The sequence below is a fragment of the Schistocerca cancellata genome, chromosome 2, assembly GCF_023864275.1.
Source record: "Schistocerca cancellata isolate TAMUIC-IGC-003103 chromosome 2, iqSchCanc2.1, whole genome shotgun sequence".
NCBI lineage: Eukaryota > Metazoa > Arthropoda > Insecta > Orthoptera > Acrididae > Schistocerca > Schistocerca cancellata.
The window spans coordinates 796,214,109-796,242,088 of NC_064627.1; the positions used below are offsets into that span (position 1 = coordinate 796,214,109).

Here is a 27,980-nt window from a genome sequence, read left to right on the forward strand (position 1 = left end):
TACAACTGTTAAACTACTTTTCTCCATAGCCTCCAAAATTTTGTAGGCACTTTTCATGGCGTGGCAGAAGTTTTTGTATGCCTTCTTCATAGAAGGTTGCCGCCTGTGTACTCAACCATGTGACAACATGTTCTTTCAGCTCATCATCATCGTTGAAGTGTTGACGACCAAGGATCATGAGATTTGCAGAACTTCCATAGCAAGGGCAATAAGTGTAAACTTACAGTTGTGCTTAATCTTCTCTTCAATTGTGTGAACCAGTTCATCAGTAACCACAGACGGGTGTCCACTTCGTTTTTCATTGTGCGCTTGATCACATCCTTCATTGAACAGCCTGACCCATCTTCTAACCACTGAATCACTCGCAGCATTTTGTCCATAAACCTCACAGATTAGTCTATGAATTTCCTTTGGTTTAATGTCCTTTGCATTTAGAAAACGAATCACAGATCTGATTTCACATGTGGCGGCATTTTCAAATACAGCTGACATTATAAAGAAGCACTACAAAGCACACGTTGACAGCAGTGATCTGAAAATGGCAAACATATGTTCTCCTTGAGTGTCGCGCATGCTCAGAACTGCGATCGTAGTGCTGCTGTGGATAGAACTTACTTTTTGGATGACCCTCGTATATTTTATTTTATTTTTCAGCTACAATGAGTAAACAACTCAAAACAGATAACAACTTTGGAGCACACCACTTGTCACCCAGTATCATCCTGGTCTTAAATGTATCAACTGGCAAAATATATACTATCAAAAGGAGAACCACCTGTTGTATACCAGTGGTTATGTAAACTCTGTTCATCCTTTTAAATCAGTGTGACTACCACCAAATTATCAATTAGGATGAATGGGCATGGGCAGAGGAAGTATACTGTCAACGCGCAATATCCTGTTGCAGAGCATGCTCTACAACATGAGAATCGTGACCTCGGTGCATGTTTCACCACATGTGACAGCTGGATTCTTCCCCCTGACTCGAGTTTCTCATAACTCCACAGGTGGGAACTAGCACTACAGCATGCCCTTGGTTATCGATACCCACCTCGCTTTAATTTACGTTAATTTCTTCTGTCTTAGCCTTTCTTCACAGTAACTACTCTTTTCTCCACTCCATTTTAGTTTTCTACATCTTTCATTGTCTCACACATCTATTTTTCACCATCCACCTCCCACTTCCGTTTCATACAATGCACTTAGCTGCTCACTCTTATTAACTCATGCATGATGTTTTCGTAGTGATCTCTGCCCTGCACATTACTCTGTCTTCCACTTTTAAGCTCTCAGGTTTTCATATCTCATCTGGTGCTGACCCCAACAATCAATCTTTCCTTCTCATCCCATCTGATAAGGAAGTCTCCCCTGACCTGGGGTTCTGGGTGACTTTTCTGAACTGTACCCCTTTCCCTACTCCTCTCCAGTCCTTTTCCTCCGCCCCCCCCCCCTCCCCCACTTCCTACCACTTCAACTCTTCTGCCAGAAAAAGGAGCCACTGGCTCCAAAAGCTTGTAAAAGTTAAATCCTTTTGTGTGTGTGTGTGTGTGTGTGTGTGTTCCCTTGCCACCACTTGGTGAGTAGATTTTTTATCCATCCTTTTATATTATATTATCAATAATTAATTATTTTCATATATATATATATATATATATATATATATATATATATATATATTTAAAAAGAAAGATGATGAGACTTACCCAACAAAAGCGCTGGCAGGTCGATAGACACACAAATAAACACAAACATACACATGTTTGTGTTTATTTGTGTGTCTATCGACCTGCCAGCGCTTTTGTTGGGTAAGTCTCATCATCTTTCTTTTTAAATATATTTTTCCCACGTGGAATGTTTCCCTCTATTACATTCATATATATATATATATATATATATATATATATATATATATATATATATATATATGAATATAATAGAGGGAAACATTCCACGTGGGAAAAATATATTCAAAAAGAAAGATGATGAGACTTACCAAACAAAAGCGCTGGCAGGTCGATAGACACACAAACAAACACAAACATACACACAAAAATCTAGCTTTCGCAACCAACGGTTGCCTCGTCAGGAAAGAGGGAAGGAGAAGGAAAGACAAAAGGATATGGGTTTTAAGGGAGAGGGTAAGGAGTCATTCCAATCCCGGGAGCGGAAAGACTTACCTTAGGGGGAAAAAAGGACAGGTATACACTCGCACACACACACATATCCATCCGCATATACACAGACACAAGCAGACATTTGTAAAGGCAAAGAGTTTGGGCAGAGATGTCAGTCGGGACGGAAGTACAGAGGCAAAGATGATGTTGAAAGACAGGTGAGGTATGAGCGGCGGCAGATTGAAATTAGAAATTAGCGGAGATTGAGGCCTGGCGGATAGCGAGAAGAGAGGATATGCTGAAGGGCAAGTTCCCATCTCCGGAGTTCAGACAGGTTGGTGTTAGTGGGAAGTATCCAGATAACCCGGACGGTGTAACACTGTGCCAAGATGTGCTGGCCGTGCACCAAGGCATGTTTAGCCACAGAGAGATCCTCATTACCAACAAACACTGTCTGCCTGTGTCCATTCATACATATATATATATATATATATATATATATATATATATATAATAGAGGGAAACATTCCACGTGGGAAGAATTTTGTGTGTATGTTTGTGTTTGTTTGTGTGTCTATCGACCTGCCAGCGCTTTTGTTTGGTAAGTCTCTTCATCTTTCTATATATATATATATATATATATAAATATAATAGAGGGAAACATTCCACGTGGGAAAAATATATTTAAAAAGAAAGATGATGAGACTTACCAAACAAAAGCGCTGGCAGGTCGATAGACACCTGCCAGCGCTTTTGTTTGGTAAGTCTCATCATCTTTCTTTTTAAATATATATATATATATATATATATATATATATATATATATATATATATATATATATAAAACAAAGATGCTGTGACTTACCAAACGAGAAAGCATTGGTAGATAGACACAATAAAAAACACACAAACACACACAAATTTCAAGTTTTCGCAACCCAAGGTTGCTTCATCAGGAAAGAGGGAAGGAGAGGGAAAGACGAAAGGATGTGGGTTTCAAGGGAGAGGGTAAGGAGTCATTCCAATCCCTCTCCCTTAAAACCCACATCCTTTCGTCTTACCCTCTCCTTCCCTCATTCCTGATGACCTTGGGTTGCGAAAGCTTGAAATTTGTGTGTTTGTGTGTTTTTCATTGTGTCTATCTACCAGTGCTTTCTCATTTGGTAACTCACAGCATCTTTGTTTTTTATATTATATTCATTCATATCATTAATTATTTTCATTGTTACAAAACAAATAAACACATATATAATGCTCTTATGGACAAGCTGGACCAGAAAACAATTCATTTGCAGGCCCAGATTCTGATGAAGATACAGATATTGTCGAAAAACAGGAACCATCACATACAGAAGGGAGTAGAGAAGACAATGAAGATAGTAATGGTAGTAGTCTTCCAAGTCAAATACCCTTCTAAGTAAGAATGACCATAAGTGGTCTACAACTAAACCATCTAAGAGGGAAAGAACTAAATCCAGAAATTTAGTTTCTCATCTCCAAGGACCAAAAGGACAAGCAATGTCTATTTGTAATTAAATTGAAGCATGCCAATTGTTATTAATACATGAAATGCTGGACATGCTTGTCGCTTAGATGAAGAAAGAAATTACTTGCAAACGTTCTTCAATCTGAAACCCACTGAGTTATCACGTTGCTGCTATGGTCTTCAGTCCTGAGACTGTAGCTCTCCATTCTACTCTATCCTGTATAAACCTCATCATCTCCAAATAACTACCACAACCTACATCCTTCTGAATTTGCTCACTGTATTCATCTCTTGGTCACCCTCTATGATTTTCACCCTCCATTCTTCCCTCCAACACTGAATTGGTGATCCCTTGAGGCCTCAGAATGTGTCCTACAAACAGTCCCTTCTTTTAGTCAGGTTGTACCACAAATTTTTCTTCGCCCCAATTCTTTTCAGTACCTCCTCATTAGTTACATGATCTACCCATCTAATCTTCAGCATTCTTCTGTAGCACAACATTTCAAAAGCTTCTATTCTCTTCTCATCTAAACTGTTAATCATCCATGTTTCACTACATACAAATACTTTCAAAAAGGACTTCCTGACATTGAAATCTATACTCGATGTTAACAAATTTCTCATCTTCAAAAACTCTTTTCTTGCCACGCCCATTCAACATTTTATATCCTCCCTACTATGACCATCATCAGTTATTTTGCTTCCCAAATAGAAAAACTCGTTTACTACTTTAAGTGTCTCATTTCCTAATCTAATTCCCTCAGTATGCCCCGATTTAATTCAACCACATTCCATTATCCTCATTTTGCTTTTGTTGATTTTTATCTTATATCCTCCTTTCAAGATATTGTCCATTCTGTTCAACTGCTCTTCTAGGTCCTTTGCTCTCTCAGCCAGAATTACAATGTTGTCAGCGAACCTCAAAGTTTTTATTACTTCTCCATGGACTTTAATTTCTACTCCAATTTTACCTTTTGTTTCCTTTACTGCTTGCTCAATATACAGATTGACTAACCACTGCTTGCCCCTCGACTCTTTTAACTGCCATCTGGTTTCTGTACAAATTGTAAATAGCCTTTCACTCCTTGTATTTTACCCCTGCCACCTTTAGAATTTGAAAGAGAGTATTCCAGTCAACATTGTCAAATGCTTTCTCTAATAACTTCTTTTATCTCATTATACATTTCCTCAACCTCCTCCTCATCTGTGGAGCTAGTTGGCATATGAACTTGTACAACTGTGGTGAGTATGGGCTCCGTGTTTATCTTGGCTACAATAATGCGTTCACTATGCTTTTCAACTTGTCCCCGCCCAGAGATCCAAATGGGGAAGAGGATACCATCAGCATTTAACCATGCAGTAGAGCTGCATGCACTTGGGAAAAATTATGGCTGTAGCTTCCCCTTGCTTTCAGTTGTTTGCTGTACCAGGACAGCAAGACTGTTTTGGTTATGTTACAAGGCCAGATCAGCCAATCATTCAGACTGTTACCCTGGAAACGACTGAAAAGACAGTTGCCCCTGTTCAGGAAACACACATTTGTCTGGCCTCTCAACAGATACCCCTCCGCTGTGATTGCACGTATGGTACAGCTATCTGTATCACTGAGGCATGCAAGCCTATCCACCAACGGTGAGGTCCATGGTTCATGGGGTATTATAGTACAACAAATATTGTAGAACAGAGATCAATCAATTGGTCTCTTGTAACTCTGAGCAGTAAATATGGCTGCTAAGACAAATTTAGAACTTTGGTCTCCCACATTTGGCAATGCCCTGTTTCATGTTTGATGACAAAGCAATCTGCATGCAAAGAAAACAAGAACACCAATTTGTACCCATTTGGGACATCTGGACTAAATTTATTGATAACTGCAAATCTCTATATACTCCTTTCAAGTACTGTACAATAGACAAGCAGGTAGTGAGTTTCTGTGCAACTGCCCTTTCAGAATATGTGTGTCTTAAAAGCCGGACAAATATGGAATCAAGATTTTGATGTCAAATGATTCCAAGACTTATTACATGTTAAACAGTATTTCATCTTATTACGCGAGACAATAATCAGGAACCATTCAATGGCACTAATAGAAACCTAATTGTTGTCAACTGGTTTTTGTCAATTCCTCTTTATCAGACTATGACTGAAACTTTGGTTTGACAGAATTGGGAACTGTAAGAAAAAATAAGTCTGAAATACCACAATCATTTTTACATTCTCGAAATGTCGAGAAAACACGATATGTCTTTGATTTCAGTAAGGCGCTACTGTCATATGTCCCAACGAAGAATGAAGTTGTGTTTTTGCTGTCTACCATACAATACTCAAATTACACAGACGAAACAACAGGAAAACCTGAAATGATAATTTCATACAATAAAACAAACAGTGGTACCGACACTTCTGATCAGCTGTGTTAAACTTACGCCACTACATGTGCAACAAGAAGTTGGCCTATGAAGGTTTTCTGTGACATTTTGGATCAAAGTGAAATAAATGTCATGATTCCGTTTACCCTTTACAATACTGAAATAAAGAGGTCACAAAGAAAATTTATTCATGAACTGACATGGAACTTAAAAGGTTGGACCATACTTAAGGGCTAGATTGAATACACCTATACAATGAAGGCATTTGAAGAAAACTCAGGAAGATATCTTTGAAATAGACACAGTGGTACCAGACAGACCAGAACCTCTAACCAGTAAAGTGAGATGTTCACTATGTCTAAGAAAAAAAAGAGACAGAAAAACAAAAATGTGTGTGCACTGCCAATACAAATAGTGACTGACTTTAAGTGTAGTTTTTCACTTCATTCTAATATACATTAGTTTCATCTTTTTTATACACTTTTGCACAAACATACAATAATAGTAAATAATTTTGTAAACTTCTTATGCCGAAAAATCCTGTAAAAATCAAAACTCCATCATATTATACTATGTTATATTACTTTATACATTCAAGCTCACACACACACACACACACACACACACACACACACACACACACACACACACACACACACACACACACACTAGTTTTCAGTATGGTGCTGAAGTGTGACATGTACCAGATTTGTAAACACAGTACATTATTCATTATAATAACTAAATAAAGTCAAGTAAGACATTCTATTGCATTATACACATTCAAATGTAAGAAAGCTAAACATAAAAAAATACAAAACATTATTTATAAATAATACTATGCATGTTTGTCAAATACCGTGTTGCACACTGTTGTAATAATATTAAAAGAATCATTAAAGAAAGCTATACAGTTACTTACAACCTCCCACATAAATAAGAAAGTTTAATGTATATATTAATTAGCTTACAACAATTGTTACATGATATTTTACTGGGGTCCAGTGAACCCTTCTTTGAGATGCAAGGTTATTCAACTCTAGTGTGAGGTGCGAGTGTTAAATATTCTTTTGTTGGCTCATCAGACTATATCCCACACATTCTATTGCAGGAATTCTTATCAGTTAATTTTTTGTACAAGTCTGTAACCATATTGCTCTTCAATGAATGCTGTCTGTCTAAATCACTTTGTTGGATGTTTAGGCACAGACAGCTTCAGATAAGCAACAAAGTTAAAAAATAATTACAAGATTACATGTCAACCACTTTAACTTTCATCTAACAAGATGAAGTAAACAAAATTTGCCACAAAGCAGTTAAATTAATATTTTAAATAACAACAACTGAAAGAATGTAGAGGTGTTGAGTTACCGAAAGGCTGCAGAAGACTTGAAATTAGACATGGTGCATTTAGTAATAGTTTTAAATTTAGTAACAACTTGTGTAAAAATTACACATGTTTTCATAATAATACCAGAGTAAGAAAAGTTCAAATAATATTGCTGGTCATAATCAAACAGCAAAAGTTCGTTAGCAGACAATAGGTTATTTCTAATGACACAGTTTGACTTTGAAACATAATAAAAATATATAATTTAATTTATGTTATATCACATTCAAGAAAGCCTTGTATGCTGTAAAAGCAATGTTTTGTTAGGAGATGGTTGTAGAGTTTAAAATTGTTGATATACAGTTTAGTTAAATAGGGAAATAGTCTTAACAATTCTTTACACCTTGTATCATGATGGTGACTGTCCAGATTCCTGGGCAATCTACTGATGTTTTGTTCAATAAAACATTGGCTAGGGAGAAGTAATATGTTTAATTTTTTTAAAAGCAGTTTACACATTTCCTTTGCATTTTGCACAGGATTATTCTGATTGCATCTTTTTGGCAGTATAAATAATTTCCCTGCTTCAGAACTATGACCATGAAAAATAATTCCATAGCATAGTACTGAATAGAAAAGTGCAAAAATACATGCATCAATGTGCTGGAATTGAGCGCATCCCTCACTGAGTGGAGCATAAAACAAATTTTGCTTAGCCTGGAACTAATAATGTCAATACAGGTTTTCCACTGAATGTATCAGTGACGTCAGTCTCAAAGAATTGTACATTGCTGCCACTTATTGTTACTGTTGGAACCTGGAGAATTCTGTTCTGAATGGTGTGGAAGGTTAGGCATACTGTCTTTTTTGCAAGTAGCACTTCCTTCTTATCCTATTCCGAACTTTAGAAGCAGATAACAAAAACATTAATCTGGGAGTCTCCTCACATTGAAGAATGAAAGGAAAAAGAAATTGCCTTATGGGTTAACACAGCTGCAGCCTGCGTAGCACAATGCCTGAACTGGACGTTAATTTTGCAGCAGCTAAGATAAATGAACTATTTATTCAATAAAACTTAGAGGTAAGAATATTCTGTTGAAGCATGTATCCATCCCACTCTGTTCATCTCCTCTCTCTCTCTCTCTCTCTCTCTCTCTCTCTCTCTCTCCCTCCACAGCACTACAACTAAAATATTAATACACGTTTCTAACAAGCTTACATATGATTTGTTGAGATGTCACCATTATTTCTGGCACTGTGATTTGGTGTTGATGCAGCAAGGAATGGATGGCCTTTCTTCCCTTCATTTGGTGTGACATTTTCTAAGACTTCAAGCCCTAAAGTAAAACAAACAAAACAAATTTTAACGACTGGACATTCAAAAATGAATAAATACACAGTTTGTGCAAGTAAGAATACTGAAATACTGGGTATAACAGTTTGCATAATTATAAAGCATCCAATGTCTGCAAAAACAAACTCATACTACTGGGTGAAATTTTAAAAGTCCCAATGGTATTCAAATCAATGCAAAGAATTCTATACTGAAAACTATTTCTGCAAATAATACTGAACACAGAAAGCATAAAAAATGAAAAGATCATAGAAAACAAATGTCTCATGAAAATTTGAAGGAGAAACTGACTACAATAGAGTTATATTTGCTCGCAATATCAGCTAAAGGGTACACAAATTTGAATAAACATGCCAAGACTAAACTATGCATGTGAATGGTATTAATTATGAAGTGTTGGTATCAAACAACAAATTTAGTCCTGAGGATAGAAGACAAAATATTAATCCTAATTGCAAAGAAATGTATACATAAAAAATTGTTTTCCTTTTTTTCCAACATACTAAAGTAATCTTAGCTGACAATCGACAACTACTGCAAGTTCTGGAAAGTGAGGTATTTTACTATCATTCCTCCCATGTGCACTTTCAATTTACTTGTATTTGTCCCTAATCCTTTAAAATACTTCCTCCAATTTTAAAGTCATAATCACAACCACAGGACCAAACATGTAATTTTCTGAGAAAATTCCTCACACAGACAGAAAAATTGATTGTTCACAATAATTCTAATGATGGCAATAGATGTCTACCTTGGAACAGCATGTAGCTATTTTAAAAACAAGTCACACTAACAATAGCCTGGTGCAGTAACTCTCTAATGAAGTTTTTCTTATGAATAACTAGTCACAAACTGAGAATAATAGCAACAGTCATACACATAGCACCAGAAACAAAAATAACCTCCACTGTCCAAGATGTAACCACTTTTTTGTGTAAAAAGGAATTAAGTATGGTGACGTAAAAACATTTGACTACCTCTGTCTCAAATTAAAGATGCTGGCAGACAAAAGTTTGTTTTTAGACTGAAATCATTACTGCTTGACATCTCCTACTCCATCATAAATGAAGTTTTATTTATTTATTTATATTTATTTATTCAGCACCCGTATTATCACATTCATGCTCCGAACAGATAGTATCTATATGTGAAAGGTCACATTTATTACATTTTATTGTACATTAAAATTACAGAAAAAATTTAATAATTTAAATATTACTTATAAACCTACTGCCATATTCCATATCATACCAAGTTATCTCAGACAAGATCTATGGAACATATAAATAAATCAGTGCCAGGAAAACAGCTCGTAAATATAGGAAAATGGTGGCAGCAAACAACATATTCTTGTCTAATATTTTAAACCAACAAACAGTTTAGTCTTATTATGAAAAGAATAAATTGAAGCTCACCATATAGAGGAGATGATAAGCTGCAGAAAGGCACATGAAGAGACTGCTGTAAATTTAAGTTTTCAGATAAAAAGCCTTCTTCTGAAGTAGAAAACACACCCATTCGCACAAGCACAACTTCCACACACACTACAATAGTCTCTGTTTGCTGTTGCCAGCATGTGCACAGCAACTATGTCTGATAGGAGAAGTAACATAGTGTGATTGGTGGTGTAAGGAAGTGGCATGGGGTGGGGAGGGGGAGACATACAGAGTAGGGGTGTGGGAAGGTTTAGTGCTGCTTGTGGGAGCATGCAGGGATGTAGTGGGTGCAGGGTAAGACTGCAAGGCACAGCTGGGAGGTTTGGGGGATGAAGTGGTAAAGGAGAGAAATAGAAAAGGCCAAAAAAGAGTAGTAGATGTGTTAGTGGAATAGAAGGCTGTGTAGTGCTGCTGTGAGAGCACGGATCGAACAGGTAAGTGGACGACAGGGACTAGTAAAGCATGAAGGCAGGGCAGTTACAGAAATGTAGGATTTACAAGGTTATTATAAATGATTGAAGTGACTTCATGAATTCACTGTAGTGACATATAGTCACAAACTCAACACTCACACACAAATATTCAAAAACTTTTGTATCGTTGCAGTCACACTTCAGATTTCGGCCATGAGAATCCAGCAGTGAGCAGTTAGGCAAGAAGGCAACAGATGCCGAAAAATCTTATGTTGTGCTTAAAACACATTTCCATCAGTCTGCCATGATAGTGCAATGACACTTAAGAACAAAATTCAACAAATATCCATATTATGCCAATTCCATTCGGTAATTGTGCAGATTAAAACTTCAGGACACCTCTGCAAGAGGGTCAGCCTGCAGTGAGTGAAGAAACAGTTGACCGCGTGCAGGAGAGTTTTGTATGTAGCCCACAGAAATTGACAAATGGCACAAGCAGAGAGTTGGACATAATGCATTTAACTATTTGGAAAATCTTAAGGAAACAAGTGGAGCTGAAGGCACTTGCAATTGCAACAACTCCTGACTCCCGATGACAAAGTCGGACACTTAATTTGCAGCACAGTTGAAACAGCTTACGGAAGAGGAAGTATTTTATGAGACACCCATCTTCAGTGATGAATCAACATTTTTTGAGAATGGCGCAGTGAATAGGTATAATGTGCAAATATGGGGGCACAGAATCTCCACACTATCATTCAGCACATTTGAGATCCACCAAAAGTTAAAGTATTCTGTGCAGTCTCACATTTTAAAGTTTACAGTCCCCTTTTCTTCTGTGAAAAGACTGTTATATCTAGACATGCTGGAAAATTGGCTCATGCCACAACTGGAGACCAAGAGTGTGGACTTTATCTACCAGCTGGATTTTGCTCCATAGCACTCCACCATGATGTTGATGAATAATTAAACAGGAAATTGAGAAACTGATTGATCGGTCACTGTGCGGTTGATGGTCAGCAATACATGTAATGGCCTCCACACTCTCTGGAGCTAACCCCCTGTGATTTTTTTGTGTGGGTTTATGTGAAAGATTCCGTGTTTCTGCCTCCTCTACCAAAAAACCTACCAGAACTAAGAGGTCGCATCATCAGTGGTTTTTAACAGATTGATATACACATGCTGCACCGAATGTGGGAAGAACTTGATTATTGACTTGATATCTGCTGTATCAGTAGGGAGGCACATATGGAGCAATTGTAATATATATATATATATATATATATATATATATATATATATATATATATATATATATATATATATATATATATTTTGTAGGGAAAGGTCCCATCTGTGCAGTTCAGAAAAGCTGGTGTTGGTAGGAAGGACCCAGATGGCGCAGGCTGTGAAGCACTAATTGAATGTACCTCCCTTCTGCTTCACAGCCTGCACCATCCAGTCCTTCCTGCCAACACCAGCTTTCCTACAATGCGCAGGTAGGAACTATTCGTACAACATATCCTACTTTCCCTTAACACCACTGGTCTCAACTTTCACTAGTTCCTGTTCTCAACCTACATATCTCCTTCCCTGTTCTCACCCCAGTCCTTCACAGCCTTCTATTCCATTAACACACTCACTAGTTTCTCCCCTCCCCCCTTCTCTACTTCTCCCACTCCCACTCCCCCTCCCAAACCTCCTGATAGCACCTAGAAGCACTAGAGCACTACCTGTCCCCACCATGTCCCCCTTCATGCTCCCACATGCAGAGCTATACCTTACCCCACCCCTACCCTGTTATCCCTGCATCCCCCCCCTTACCAAGCCACCTCCTTACCCCTACCACCCTCACTAGATTGCTTCCCCTGTCAGGTGCAGTTGCTGTTTGCATCCTGGCCACAGCAGCCAGACACAGTGGTCACGTGTGAGTGAGTTGCACTTGTGTGAATGTGTGAGTGTTCTCTATTTCAGAAGAAGGTCTTCTTTGTTGGGCCTCTCATCTTCTCCCCTACACGGTGACTAGCATAATAGTGTTGGTATTCCATATTGGATTTTCCATTGTTTAATTTGGTCTAAAAAGTGGGTAAAAAGTTTCTGATCCAAATGAAAACACAGAAATTAGCCACTTGACTTACTGCCAACCCTGTGTACCCACAAGGCATATTGTTTTGTTATTTAACACAGTGAACCAAATTTCACAACAGTGCCTGCTGGAGCATGAAAGTGAAATATGTTAGCCGGTCAACAGTCAAGCCTAAATGTGCTGGAGGAATACCTGCTTTTTACTTCAAAAATATTTACAGTGTTTGTTAATTTTTTAACTGTATTTACATTAAAATATTTCCTTTTTTTGTCACAGTGTTTACAAGTAGCTTGCCATGTATCTTTGGAGTGCAAAAGTAACAACAAGTAAATGAAGATGTCTGATAATAGGCCTTCATCGAAAACTGGTCATGGCGTAAAGAAAATCTTTCACAAATCTAACTGTGACAAGTTGAAGCTTATTCAAGACTTCTTTAATTGAAAACAGTTATGAATTGTGCACCTGTTCCAAAAGGTAAACTGGGGTAGTATTATGTGAAATGAACTAAAAAGTCCAATGAATGGCATTTTGTTGGCTGTACTGTTCATGAAGATAGATAAAATGGTTTTCTGTAACATTCAGCCATAAATATCATACAAAATTTAAAATATTTAAGTAAAAAGAAAGAAAGAAAGAAAGGAATTTGTTACAATATCAGACATAAATCGCAAGTCATAAGTCTCTAGAAGAAATTAAATAAAATATTTCTGGCCTCTGCTCTCAGATTCAAATATCTCAGAAACAAGAATGCATAATGGACTATGTCACTTTCCTTTGAGTAAAAAGCTGTCCTTCATGTAGAACTGTCTCCACTTATCATTATCTCAAATAACAGACCAAAAAATTATGCATGTAAATAAGCTCAGTATTATCACAATAAAATTATTTTTTGCTATCACCATTCTGCATGCTACATACAGCCAATACCAACACAATAAAGGTGATTGAAGAACACAATGATGGAACCAATGGAATTCAGAGGCATTAATTTTACTAAGTAAAAAAAAAAAAAAGAAAAAAAGAAAAGAAAAGAAAAAGAGGTAGATTTTTATCTGTGTTCAGCACAATTTTAACGTAACATTACAGGCAGAATTTTAACTTGTTTGTCTTGTTTAGATATGCTTGAAAATTAAAATATACATGGCTACAACAGTATAGCATAAAATATTACATTTAGCTTTAATTTTCTGAACTACCATTACACCCATAAGCCAATAAAACTCTATAATTCTTGAGGAGATAATATGGAGACAGCCATTAACAGATTTTCAGTTGTTCTGTTAAAGGTTACAAACAGTAACAAAAGACCTAAAAATTATTTTTTTCACAATGCCTGTAAGCAGCCCAGCCAAAAGTTTAGTAAAATTACAATCATGCAAACACTACGTGGGAAGACTGTGATTACTATGTGCATGAATAAGGAAAATCAAATTAAAAGAGTAGAAAATAGTATATCTGAATATATAAAAAACACAGCTGTGACTTTCTTTTATTTATATTTCAAAATCGTAAAACAATTACTAATATGCAGTTTATGAGTAAGCTGGCTGATGAAATTATGAGTGCCAATCACTTATTTTTAAAGAGTGTAAAATTATTTTCTTTCTAAAGGACATATTCTTAAACACCATCAGTTTTATGGCATTTGCACAAGCCATCGTTACAGAAACATAAACCTGAATTTGATGAGACATTACTGTAAATCATTTTCTCTCTCTCTTACTCTCCATCCTTTCCCTCATATTCCCTCCATATCACCACTGTGTCCTTGCGGCATTCACATACAAGCACACTAAAAAAACAGCCATGCAGTGACACAAATATGACAGAGAGTTGCACCTGTCCCTTTTAAATAATTAATTCATACATCACAAGATCAACAGCACAATATTTCTTAAGCTGTGCTAGTTTCACTGTCATCGATTTCAAATCATACAGAGATGGCAAATACAAAATAACAGAAGTAAACTACAGCTTGCAAATTAGCATGCTTATATGCAATAGGCAAACAGAATGAAATAAAGCAGAATAATACAAAATACAACTATGAAATTTACTTAGATGTTTGGCATTCATTCACTACAAAGATTATTAAAAAGAAACTGGATGTCTACAGTTCAAGAAAAAGTAGATTCATAAAAGGAATCAACGCTGCTAATAATTTTATACCAGAAGCTCTGTTGCCTGACTATGACATATTTCTGGTCAGCTATTATGAGTTTTGTTGCAATCAAGAAACCAATGTAACACATTTTGCTTTTTCTCTTCAGCAATGGAATGATGAATAACTAATTTTCTTAATTTTAATAATTATTTAATTGCCCACACTTCATGTGCCTTTAATCAATTATGACTGCCAAAGTATCTTCTAATGCCATAAAGTCATGAAGGAGAAAAACTGGCCTTGGAGAGTATACTAGTAAGCAGTGTGGAGAGAAGAGATACTACGACAGCGAAGTATTAAGTGTGGAAATCCCCTTTAGTTATTTGTGTCTTACAAGTGATACAGTAATCTCTTTCATTATTGGATGTACAGTTAACACTTTCACTAATTCAGAGAGCAACAGAAATAATTCATGCATTACAGGACCTCTCTCACATTTTGACAGACAATAAAAATAAAACTTAAAAAATTTTTATGGCAAAGTTTCTTTCAGTTACATCATCACTCAAGTGACATCCATTACTGCTGATACACTGTTGCAGCTATTCGTGTTGATTGGTTATGCCATATATTTCCACCTGCTTGACAATGCAGACTTGCGTACTGGCCAGCCAGTAACCCTCTTAAACATCAACATTTATCACATAGCTTTATTGAACAGTCTTGTGTAAATTTGGTGGATACGGTTTGCACTACAGCAAGTAAAAAAAAATTTTAAAAAGTGACAGAAATTGTGGTTTCAGGTGGATACTGTGACATGTTATAGGCCATTCTGCAATGCCAACAGAATGAGTGTTTTTAACAGGATGGGCCACAAGCAGCTATCCTCAGCACTCACTTCCGATTTTCAAACAAATGTCCCATAACCACGAGTTAACTGTGTATGAAATTTTTTGAGAAGCTACCTAAAATCTAAGGTCACTCAACATCATCCAGGAATTACTGAACAACAAAAGACAGTAATATGACAAGTGGTCACTGTCATTACATCCATGATAAAAGTAGTGGACAATTTCAAGAATGACATTAGTAGCAGATGTTACTTGGGTAATGTTTTGTTTAAACATGATTGAAACCTTTTAATCACAAATAAATTTTACAAGCAAAAAGCTTTACATGATTTGATTGTGAACCCACAAAACATTTATGTGATCATTCTACATGTGGGAGTTATTTACACTATACTGATTGCAAGAAATGTGCAGCACTCTTCATGAACATGAAGATCACCGATGTCACAGTTACACTAAAACAAATCGACATTTTCTCACTTAGCAAAACGTGTTATTACAAGATTCTTCCTGATCATTCATGGTATTGCCCAGGAAATTTTTTAACTCCACTTGTAATGCAACTGTCTTCTAAAACAAAGATTTTGTTCCTTCTTTTGAACATGTCTTTAGTTTCTCGTATATCAGTAATGAGCCTGCAGCTCTGCCAAGAATCTCTAGCATCATTTGCTGTATGTTCTCTTTCAACAAGGCAATTGTTAAGAAATAACTTTCTAGATAAATTATTATCATTACTATGTAAACCGAATCTGCTAGCCCTTCCCCCTTGCTGTTGACGTTTTTAGTCCTATACAGCAAGCTAGTAGAGAATCTGATTCTAAATGTGACAAGCTCAATCACATTTCTCAATAATGGAGTGGGATTGGATTGTTAAACTAATAAGTGATACTTTCATCATCAGCTATTCCCAAAAAAAGTTAATTCTATACATTTTGTATACATGGGTTATTCAAGATAGACTGAACTGCATAAAATATCATACATATTTTGATACTCCACTCAGAATTATTTGAAATAACTGTATTGAAATTAGTAACAACTGCAAGTTAATATCCTGTCCATTTCTAGAGAAATTTGGTGGGACATTCACATTAGAAAATGAGATGAACTATGATGCTTACCAAGATTAAATTAGATACAAGTCAATAACCGACATCAACAGAAACATTAATTTGTGAACATCAAGTTTAAAAGTCCAAAACTTCTGTAGACAGATGACAATAATAGGAAGGTACACAAATGTAGCATAGATAGCAAAGAGAAGGATATTCCATGAGCAATTTCTGCTGAAGAAGGGAAGATCTGCAATAACCACAACAAACTCACCTATTCCATGTAGTTCATAGCATACGGAAAGAGGTATGAAAATAAATTTGTCAAATAAAAGGTTATGTGAAAAACTAGCTTTTGCTGCATGACAACATGCCATGCAAAGTAGTCATGACTGGATAAAAACAGCTTAGCGAAGTGTAATGTTGTTATACCACAACATGTGTTCTACTCACCCCAGACCTTCAGCCTACTAATTTTCTCGTCTTCCCACAGTTTTTTTTTTTTTTAAAACAATAAATAAATCCACATATAATTTGGAAGTGATGAAAAGATACATACTGTGTGAGGACACTTTCTGATGAAATGCTGCACGAGTGGTTTGAACAACTATACCAACATTATCACAGTTACATGAACACTGAGGTGAAGTACTAAGGAGGAAATGCACCTTAATAAGTATGTGAGTAAAGCAAATGTTTTGTCTTTAAAAGCTTCCAGGAACTTAACGGAGCACACTCCACAATATTAAGTTAGTCTATTACTGACCCATGCATGTTTAAACAAAGAACACTCGTTTCTAGTAACAGTACATCTGTGGAGTGAGAATAAATCTACAGAGAAATATGACAGTCTTTGCAGTACTCCAGGAATATGAAATCATACACACAGTATGAAGCTGTTATAAATATTTTTACGTGCAGAGTTCAGAAGGTTGACCCAATGGAGACATGTTATTCAAAAATAATTTTTTTTTAAATATGAAAACATACTGACCTTCAAGAAGACAAAGGAAAATAACACCAGATAATATAACAGTAAAGATAAATAATTTAGAAATAAAGGAGACCACTCACTGAATAGCACAGGTGTTGAGTTGTTGACAGACACACACAAAACAGAAGGAAAGGAAAATTTGCTAGCTTTCAGAACGAATCCTTTCTTGAGCTGGAGTACACTCTCTCTCTCTCTCTCTCTTTCTCTCTCTCTCAGCCACACATCTCCCCCCCCCCCCCCCCCCCACCACTCCTGTGGGTTAACAACTACTGAGGCCAGGAGGGTTTTGAGAGCGAAGTATGTTCTGCAAGGAAAAAAGGAAAACTCTCATCTGAATAATTCAGAAAAGCTGTTGGTGAAAGGAAGGATGCAAATGGTCTGGGCTGTGAAGCAGTCACTGAAATCAAACATGTTGTGTTAAGCTGCATGTTGTGCCACACAGTTTTCGACTTAGTTTTTTGTCACAGACTGGGAGGGGTCATTCGTTCTGATTGACTGCTGGTTGGCTGTCATACCAACATAAAAAGCTGTGCAGTGATTGTACCAGTGTTGGTATATCAATGACTGCTTTCACAAGTGGCCCAGAATCTGGTGGTGTAGGATAAGTCCGTGACAGGATTGTAGCAGGAAATGTAGGAGGTCTTTCACCTGGGTCTTCCATACGGATATGATCCTTGTGGCAATGGATTAGGAGAGGGAGTGGCATAGGCACAGAGTAGGACGTTATGCAGGTTGAGAAGGCAATGGAACACCACTTTAGGAGGGATGAGAAGGAGATGAGGTAGGATGCCACTCATTTCAGGCCATGATGGTAGATAATCAAAGACCTGATGAAGGTACTGTTGGTGGTTAATGGATTTAATATGGGCAAGGTACTGTTGGTGGTTAATGGATTTAATATGGGCGATAGGAAAGTGCCATGCGGGTGCCCATGGCTGGGCTGCAGATCTGTTCCCCTGAAAGGAGAAGTAGTTGTGTGTAAAGATTTAATTGGAACAGTGTAAGAGGAATGAGGTAGTGGTTTGGAGTTGATGGACATTGGGAGAGGTAGTATTTGATAGTGGCATGGCCATAGGCATGATGGATCAACAATGACAAGCAGGGATCCAGGAAGTAAGGGATAGGGATGGTGAAAGTTGGTGAATGAAGTGGTTAGTATCTTTGATGTGAGAGGCTACATTTCTGGCAGTTGGTTAAAGGTGCTGGCCATCAAGAATGGAAATTCTTTCTGCCGGAGCACAATAACCAGTTATAAATGGGGAATCCAGGATTGTTGAGTTTTTGGATTCTACAGAGCATATAGAAGTTAGGTGTGCAGCAAATTGTTGGGATGAGGAAGGGGATGAACTCCCCAGTTCACGTCCCCATGACCCCTTCAACGTGCACCGCTGCCAACCGGCTCCAGCATGTCATGTTTGCACAAGTGAGTCATGTTTCTAGCCAGAGTACCCATATCCCTCCCTCCTGCATTTCTAGCAGCAAACCTGGTGTCTGACTCCAAGTCACTACCTACCCACTCCAACCTCTCATCCTGCCTATTCAACCACTCTATCCAACCCACCCAACACAATTACCACTACACCCTAGACCCCAGCTGATCTGGAACATGGCATGGTGCTTCCAACTGGCATTATGCAGGGCCAGAATTCATACTGAAAACTACCAAGTTTCCCTTTTTATTTGTTTGTGCCTGTTGATGACTTGATGTCTCTGCAAGTCAGTGAGTGGTTTTCTTTACCCTTAAATTATTTATATTCAACCAAAACAGTAATGGTATGAATACACAGTTCACTGGTGATTTTTTATCAGAATGTGTTATGTAATTTCTACTTTTAAATTTCAGAAAACCAATTTTATCTTGAATGAAGTACATCTATTTTCTTAAAACTAATTTCAGCAGTTTTCCTGAACTAACCATGATGAGCAGTGTTGTAGCAATTCTGCTTGGGCTTTCTATTCAGTACCAATATATGCTCAAAAGGATACAATTAATCTACCTCACATGGACTTGGATGATAACAATCATTTTCTTTAACTCCCACAGTGGCAGAATTTTATTTAACCCTCTTTATTAATAAGGCCCATTAAATACTGGAAATCAGATTTAGGCTAATGCAGATGAACCCTGCAAGGAACTTCAGTAGTAATATATCTTCATCACAAAAGCATCTCTGAGAAATGTTTATTTATTATGAATTGTAATAATATTTGCTGCCAGTCAAAAAAAATTATTTAATTTTATTATCACCACACAACATTTCAACTATAGCTTCCCTTTCATGACCACTGCTACAAGAGCATCATCAGTATCAATTTGACTCGGCTTATTGTAAATCTTCATCAGATATTCATGCAATTAAGCAAATTCTTATTCTAGAGCTGTAGACATTCCAGTCCTACATTGCCCAAAACATCAAGGGAAAACTAACTATCAGTTATTCATAAGTAAAGACAAAAATAAATGCATAATTAACCTGAATTCTTACTCACTATCTTCTTAAATTTTCCTTCACAGTCCTTCGTATTATAGGCACAATGGACGTACTTGATGAAGTGAAGATCTCTGTTCTTTTTTTTATATCGTGGTACCATGAGGCAAAGTGACTGTAAATGCCAGTCTAATACACAAAATATTTGAATATATCCATTAGGTAAGCATAAATGAGAAAGAAACTTGGGACTCAACTGATATGCAGTAACTGGTACTAATATCTTTGAATAGTAGTACATGTCTAACAGATTTGAAATTACTACATATAAACATTATTGTATTCATTTACATGTAACATTAGTTGTGATTTAGTATTCATTCTTTCTTGGACAACGAACTCCTTTATTCCACAGCAGCAGAAGAACATAAAACTCATCTGTCTTTTGTTGTTATCAAGAACTGTGATAATACACATCTTTGAAATGAGAAAAATACTCTTGAACACATGCTCCTTTTGATATTTTCTCTTTGTTGTAACACATACATCTTCCTCTTCATGATTAGTGCGGTATTTAGAAAACAGGGATAATCACAAGAACAAGCTCCATCTCATCAAACAGTTATAGGGAAATGTGGCATGAGACACTCCCCCCCACTCTCTCTCTCTCTCTCTCTCTCTCTCTCTCTCTTTTCCACACACACACACACACACACACACACACACACTACCAGGAGTTCATAGTAGTTATTTCACTGAAGAGTAACTGTTCAGTGAAAGCATAAAACATATGGGCATGATGGTTACAATTTAATGCTTCGAAAGTCTGAGTGCAGTAAAAACCTACAACACAATAATTTTTCAGCGCACTTTTGCGGGGATCAGTTCTGACAAACCTTCAAAATTGACAGAATCACCATCAGTGTAGCTCTAAGAAAGATGTCCAGTACTTATTTAAATTTAAATCATTCGTATTTATTTTGACTTTGCATTAAATAATGGTGATGGACCTCTGTTCAAGAAGGTCTATACATGGTACAGAATATACACATATATTAGTATCTTCTTCACTTAATCATCTTTCTCAAATTTCTAGATTCTCCTCTTTGTTGTTTTTCCTCCTTCACTGTAAAGCTATGACTTTTCTCTCTGAAGACTGAGACTACATTGTCAGTTTGAGTTTCTCCTCCTACTTTTTACTGATTTTTAATGCCAGTAAACTGTTACATTATGCCTTATGTCCTTTTTCTCATTAAATAGTTGTATCTTTTTATTTAATACTGAACAATGGTATACTTATTTAATATGTGATTTCTTCTTCTTCTTCTTCTTCTCTCTCTCTCTCTCTCTCTCTCTCTCTCTCTCTCTCTCTCTCTCACACACACACACACACACACACACACACAATCTTACATACATTTGGACTGAGTCACAACATTAAGATATCAACTAGAATTCAAACACATCAAAAATCAACAACATTTTAAATACAAGTGAACTGCCTGCTTATTACATACTGAAATAGGAACAACTGAAACACAGTTAACAAAGCACAACTCTATATTTAATAAAATCCATGTCTATTGCTTTCAGAACTGTTCAAAAGCTACTCCTTCTGAGAAAGGGAAATACAGAAAACAGAGGAAGGAAACAACAGAAGAGATGCACAAGGACTGCTGGAAACAGTAAGTCACTACAAGCCTTGTTCAAGAGAAATGCAAGATGGAAGGTTTTGGACATATTAGGACATTCTTATTTACAATTTATTTCCGCAGCTTTGGCCCCTCCTAATATAAACATATTGTGTGAGTTAATAAAATCTTCTTGGATTTCCAGCCACGTCAGGTGGTTAAAATCCCATGCGCTTTCGACCACACTCTCCCCAGCTACAGTCAAGTGGTAAATGAGTTCTTTGTCACCGTGGCCTTACCATTTTATAACCACGCTGCTGCTGTGGTATCACTGGTGCTCTCTTCCTTGCCAAATATGGTAATATTTCTGTCCCACATCCATCACACCTGCTTCAACCTCATGATTGCCAGGTTCCAGGCCATGCAGAGCTGCAAACCACTGTCCTTATAGATGGTGTTTTCAGATATTTATAATTCTATAGCTTCTTCTATAACACTATCCCAAATCCCTTAGTCCTCATAACAACAGATGTTTCATCGAACAGAATTCGGTTCTCATTTTTGTAAAGTGTGTCCTGCCACAGCTGATTTTTCATGATAGCATAGGCATAAGCACCTCTTGTGTTCCATCTGACATTGCTGCACTGTGCATACTGTTTGGCTGATGTAGTAGCAGCCAAACTGACATGTTATCTTGTACACTCCAGGCATTCTAAGCTCCAGATTTTCCTTCACAGGCCTCAAGAGCTGTTGTACATTTGCTGTGGGCCTTAACACTGATGAAATTTTGTGTTTCTTCAGGGTCGGCTAATCTTTCCCACTGCTGTGCCACAGAAACACAAAAATGTAAGTTTCTTGCTCTCTTCTTTAGAGGTGTTTTTCCTGCACATCTCACCAGAAATACCCTGTGATATCTGGCACTGATTGTAGTCATTTATCCGGAAGACTTTTTAGAGGTAGCTTAGTTCTAGTGGCAGATTTTCAGCATCTGAAACGACCTTAGCATGATGGAAGAGGGTGTTCAGAACACCATGTTTATGTGCCAGGTGGTGGTGGTTTGAGAGTGTGCAGATGCCAATCTGTGAGTGTATGTTTCCTGTAGACACTGTGGTTGAGGTGCGCATTGGTTTTCCAGCAAACAAGGACATCAAGGAAAGGCAATTCCCTATCTATCTCTACTCCATCATAAACCTAACATTCTTATGAATGCCATTCAGGTGTTCTAAGAACTCTCCCAGTTTTTCATGTTGGTGGGGTAAGAATCCTCCCAGGTTTTCATGTCAGAGGGGCCAGATGATAAAAGTGTCATTGATGTAATGATAGAAGCAACTTGGCTTAACTGGAGCCGTGTCCAAAGTGATGTCTTCAATATTTGGCAAGGAAGATAGTGGCAATGACATCATAGCCAGCAGCACAACTTTAGAATGGCACGACCACAGCAGCACAACAGTCATGTACCATTTAACAATGGTTGAGGAGAGCTCAGTCAAAAGCTTGTGGAATTTTAATGACCTGACGCAGCTGGAAACTCGGGAAGATTTTACTACCTCACATCTCTGAAATACCGTGAATTCATATATATTGTGTGAAATTCTCCTCTTTCCACATTTATTAAGCAATAATTCCTCCCTCCAAAATATGAAGGAAAAACAATGTTTTGCTCAGTTCTCTCCAGGTGTTCCTGTCTCAGTTGCGACAAAGTAGATATTACTGTCTCAAATTCTGATAATATTCATGTATGACCTCCTTTTTACGCCATTTCAAGAATAAAAATCTGATTTATAAGTTGTCACAGAAGACAGGTTTCATTTTTGAATTTCCAGTTATATAGTGAACAGAATGGTGGTATGTGAGCATTATAAATTTAGAACCATTTTTTTTAACATTGTGTGGAAACGTGGTAACTAATGGAGAGATGTAGAATCACCAACAGACAAGAGCAATTTCTACAACACTAATTTTGTGTATTATCTAAAACTGTGTTTATGAAAGTGAGGTAGTTTAGTTTTTTCAATAATGCTATGCAGACACCATTTGAATTATCTTTTTTATTTTAAATTCACTGTACTAGGTCATTTTACATCACATGGGGAGAAAATTGTCAAAGGAAAAAGTATTACAATTCTATGTTCAACTGTTACTAAACAACATTTTTATCATCTCACAACCACAGAGTCTGTCCTTTAAAAACATGCAATAGCACATGAAGTTTGTTGTCACTATCTGGAACTTGCATACATTGTTTCTTTGTATCAGTGGATAATTCAATAATCACATTCCTCATGAAAACTGTCAGTAGGTAACAGAACATAAAAAAAATGTGGATTTCACTGCAGAGTGGTCAAAGTATTTGGCCTCGAAAAAACTTCCAATTAAAAAAAAGTTGTACTTACAGTAAATGGGAAACTACGAGGTAAGGGACAAGGATCTCCATCTGGAATGAATCTTTCACTCTCCAGTGAAGTGTGTGTTATTTTGAAAACTTCGCAGTAGATGAAAACAGTGTGTGAGACTGGAAGTCCGACCAGAACCTTGCCTTTCATGGGTGTGCTCTTACCTTACAGCATTACCTTCAAAAGTGAAGGTTCCAGTTTAGACTTTCAGTCTTGCACACTGTTGTAATCACCCCAAAGTTTCAATGTTTTTCTTAATTGTCACATTTACATCTAAAACAGTCCACAGCTGGTATACATTAGTGCATTCCATATAAACTATGTGAGAAATATTAACTGTAACAGAATTATAACCTAATTTAAACTGAAATGGAGAGGAAAACATACAAGAATCTATAATCCAACAACAGATTACAGCTTGCTGAAACAATGAAACTCAATAAAAATATGAACACCTGTAATCTACAGTCGATTTTACTTTCACTGCAGTTACTTTAAAATATTATAATACATCAGAAACAATTTGATAAACATGTCTGTGAGGCAATGCCAATGAAAGAAAGAAGTTCAGAGATACTGGGTGTTCAAATTGAAAGCTGCTTCATCATCTGTTAACAAAAACATGCATATGCATGCCAAATTTAGCAAAAGAACTTAATAAGCCAGTCAGTCGTCCCCATCATGTGAGAAATGCAAGAACTTCCATAGGATATATCCTTGTCTTTGCAACTTCTGTCATTATTCCACAACCCTTTATCTATTTTTCTGGCTTCTGAAGAAGCCGATACAAAGTTGTTCAATGTGGTTTGCACATGCAGTTCCCTTTTCTGAGATGAGCTCAAGCATAAATTTGCTTCTGTGTGTGTGTGTGAGTGAGAGAGAGAGAGAGAGAGAGAGAGAGAGAGAGAGAGAGAGAGAGAGATTCAGAAAACTGTGAGGCAAGGGAAACAGGAGAAGAGGGAGGAGAAGAAGGGAAAGGGAGAAGAGTGAGGGTAACTGATGAAATAACTGGCATGTACTATAGCTGGTGTAGTCACAGGATTTAAATCCTTTATGCAAAAAACATTTTAGGTTCACAAAGTCCTTAATTAATCACTCTGCAGTCAAATCTTGCTAAATTTAGTGTGTAGTGCATATATTTCTTATTTGATAATTTCACAACACTTACAAGCTAACAAATACTTTTGATTTGTGCCCTTTATCAGAATGGTACTGGTCAGAACAAAATTAACAAATTTTCTTCTTCTGTATAAAGTCACAATTTAGGGACATTATGCAAGACAAAATGTTAAAATGAAATTGGGTGTGTTTGATCAGATATATATAATGCACATTTTCGAAGCAAGATCTTAAATGTTTTACTACTTTTTCCATTGTATAAATGCTCAGTTTCGCTTGATCAATAAAAGATGGTCCCATTATTTCATAAATTATTTGTTTCTTTTCTTTGTGAAGAAAGATGATGAGCTGAAATTCAGACATCTGTTGAGGCAGCAACTTACGAAATGAGCAACAAACTAACATGCTCTTCCTACCCCTGGTTGCCAAGATGTGAGTGTTCATAAAAAACTTCAGCCTGTGAAACCCGGTTTCTGCTCCCTCAGTAATAAGCAACAAAAAGCAATGAAGATAAATGCTATATGAACAAATTTACAGTGTCTCATAAAGATGAAAGCAAATAACAGTGAACAAAAAATTTCTGGCTACAAGACAAACATACAATTGGCTTCACAAAATTGCAGAAACAGTCATCTTACATTAACTAATTAAAGTTCTATTTCAAGATTAATCTGAGAATTGTTACTGCCAAACCAAAAAGGCAATGTTTATAAAAATATGCACAAGTATAAGATATTACCTTACATTGTTACTAAATATCATAGAGAAATTAGTGACATAGCAGACTACCAAATATTTTGCTTTTATGTAGCTAGTGAATTAACATGTGCATACAAAGAAATCTAAGTAAAATTTTACATTTGGAAATATTTAATCAATATATGTGACACAGGGTTTCTGTTAAATGCATGTACACTCTTTATCATCCTGCTATGGTGTTAGTTACAGTTGTCTCAAAAAGTGCAACATGTTTTTGAAAGTAAACAGAAAACATTCAGCTGACAATACTGTGTCTCCCACAAATCACCACACAAAACAACAGAAATAAATAAACCATGCGCTATATGAATGGCCAAACTTGCAAGATCTGAACAGTGCACTAGCTTTCGCATTTAACTTATCTGGGCACTAGAAATGGAAAGCAAAGTCCTTCTATGATCAAAAGCTTGGCCTTTAACCAATGAAATAATACCTCCACAACTCTGTGTTTGCTGCTGCAGCCTTTCCTGGGGTGCTACAGGGCTTTTACAACTGTGCAGGATTAAACAAAAATTACTGAGAGAACTGTCAAATGATTTTTACAGGGAACTATAAAAACTGAAAATTGTCATGAACAATCTTTTGCTTAATACATCAGTCCCTGATATTCAAGAATGTAGGAAACAAAAACTAACAATATTTAAAAGTAATTTGTTCACTGCAACCAAACATCATGTGTGCAATAAAATATGTATTTTATTGTAAATCAAATGCTGGGGTAAACTTGTTTTTATTTCACCTGTATTCAATCAAAGCTGACATGCTACTTCCAATAGTAAGCAATTACAATAAACCAGTATTTGCACAGCCAAAATTTTAAAGTAAGCTGCTGACCATCATCAACCACCATCTCATTTTCACCTCATCATCATTACTTAATGAAATAATCACAGGGTAAGTTGCATGTTTCTACATCAGATATCATTGTAACAATACAATGGTATCTGAACAATACTGTCAAATATGGTTATCCTACACATTCCTCTGCTTTCGCAGATGAGGACTAATGGCAGACATTGTAGTGTGTCTGAATTACTCCCAATTATAGGAGCATCCCTCGTGAAACAGATAGTCTAATGTTAATTGTATATACATGACTAACACTGACCTTGTATCACACATATTGTGTTAATGACAACTTCTGGTAAAAGTACATACAAACTCCTGAAGCAACAAAACAACAAGTAATCCAAAATATGACAATGTTTGCATATCATGTCCCTACACTCTTCACTTATAATCTAAGATTAGAAGCACACAATTTTTGTAAAAAGATACAGCTTGAGTAATATGTCATCGTTCTTCCTTTTTGTCAAACAAGCAAAGGACCAAAGTAAAAGACGTGACCTGGCTAAACACAAGTTAAAGTCAAAGGGAAAAATTACAGCCTTTATTTGATACAATAAGATGAGAAGACAACTGCATGATAAATGTGCTGAAATGATAAATGCAGTCTCCTTAAACAATGATAAATTTAACAAGGAATCAATACATGTACTTCTCTCTTATGTATAGAGAAGTAAAATTTAATTTTCAAGGCTATCACAAATCCTCTACCACTTTGTTTCTTAAAAGTTTGCAATATCGCTAAAACTAAAGGAATGTAAATCTGTGATAAACCTGACAAGTTTCTCTTAAATCCTTCGAAGTGAGCAAAAGTTAGTACCTGTCAGAGCTCTGGATGCCAGCAATTTATGCTATTTAAACAGGAATAGTAATAATGGAAACAATCGAAGCAGCTTATCACAGAAAACATTTTACACAACCATGTTTTGCATTATCTGAACAAAAACGTGAACTCATTTTTAATGCATTTGATGAAAACATTCCTGTGAGAATCATTTCAACACACCACTAGATATGAGAATGAACAAAAAACAGTGAAACTTTAACAACGTGACAAATAGAAGATAGGATGTACAGCAGATGATTTTGTTAATGTAAAATTACTGCTCTCTATGCATCAATTAACAAATCATGCTGAGAGTCTACAGGTGCTAAGCATAATGTATTTGTATTTCCATAGAACAGTTTTGAATTTACTGTCTTTGAAAAATATG

The 27,980-nt window shown here is 36.5% G+C and overlaps 1 protein-coding gene across 1 annotated transcript in view; it reads right to left on the minus strand.

Annotated features, from left to right (window-relative positions):
• Window positions 1–27,980, minus strand: part of LOC126162648 (FERM, ARHGEF and pleckstrin domain-containing protein 1) — a 707,909-nt gene that overhangs the window by 79,232 nt on the left and 600,697 nt on the right. The window contains exon 12 of the mRNA XM_049919284.1: window positions 8,519–8,636. Within this exon, the coding sequence (XP_049775241.1) occupies window positions 8,519–8,636 (118 nt within the window). The remainder of the gene's footprint in view (window positions 1–8,518; window positions 8,637–27,980) is intronic.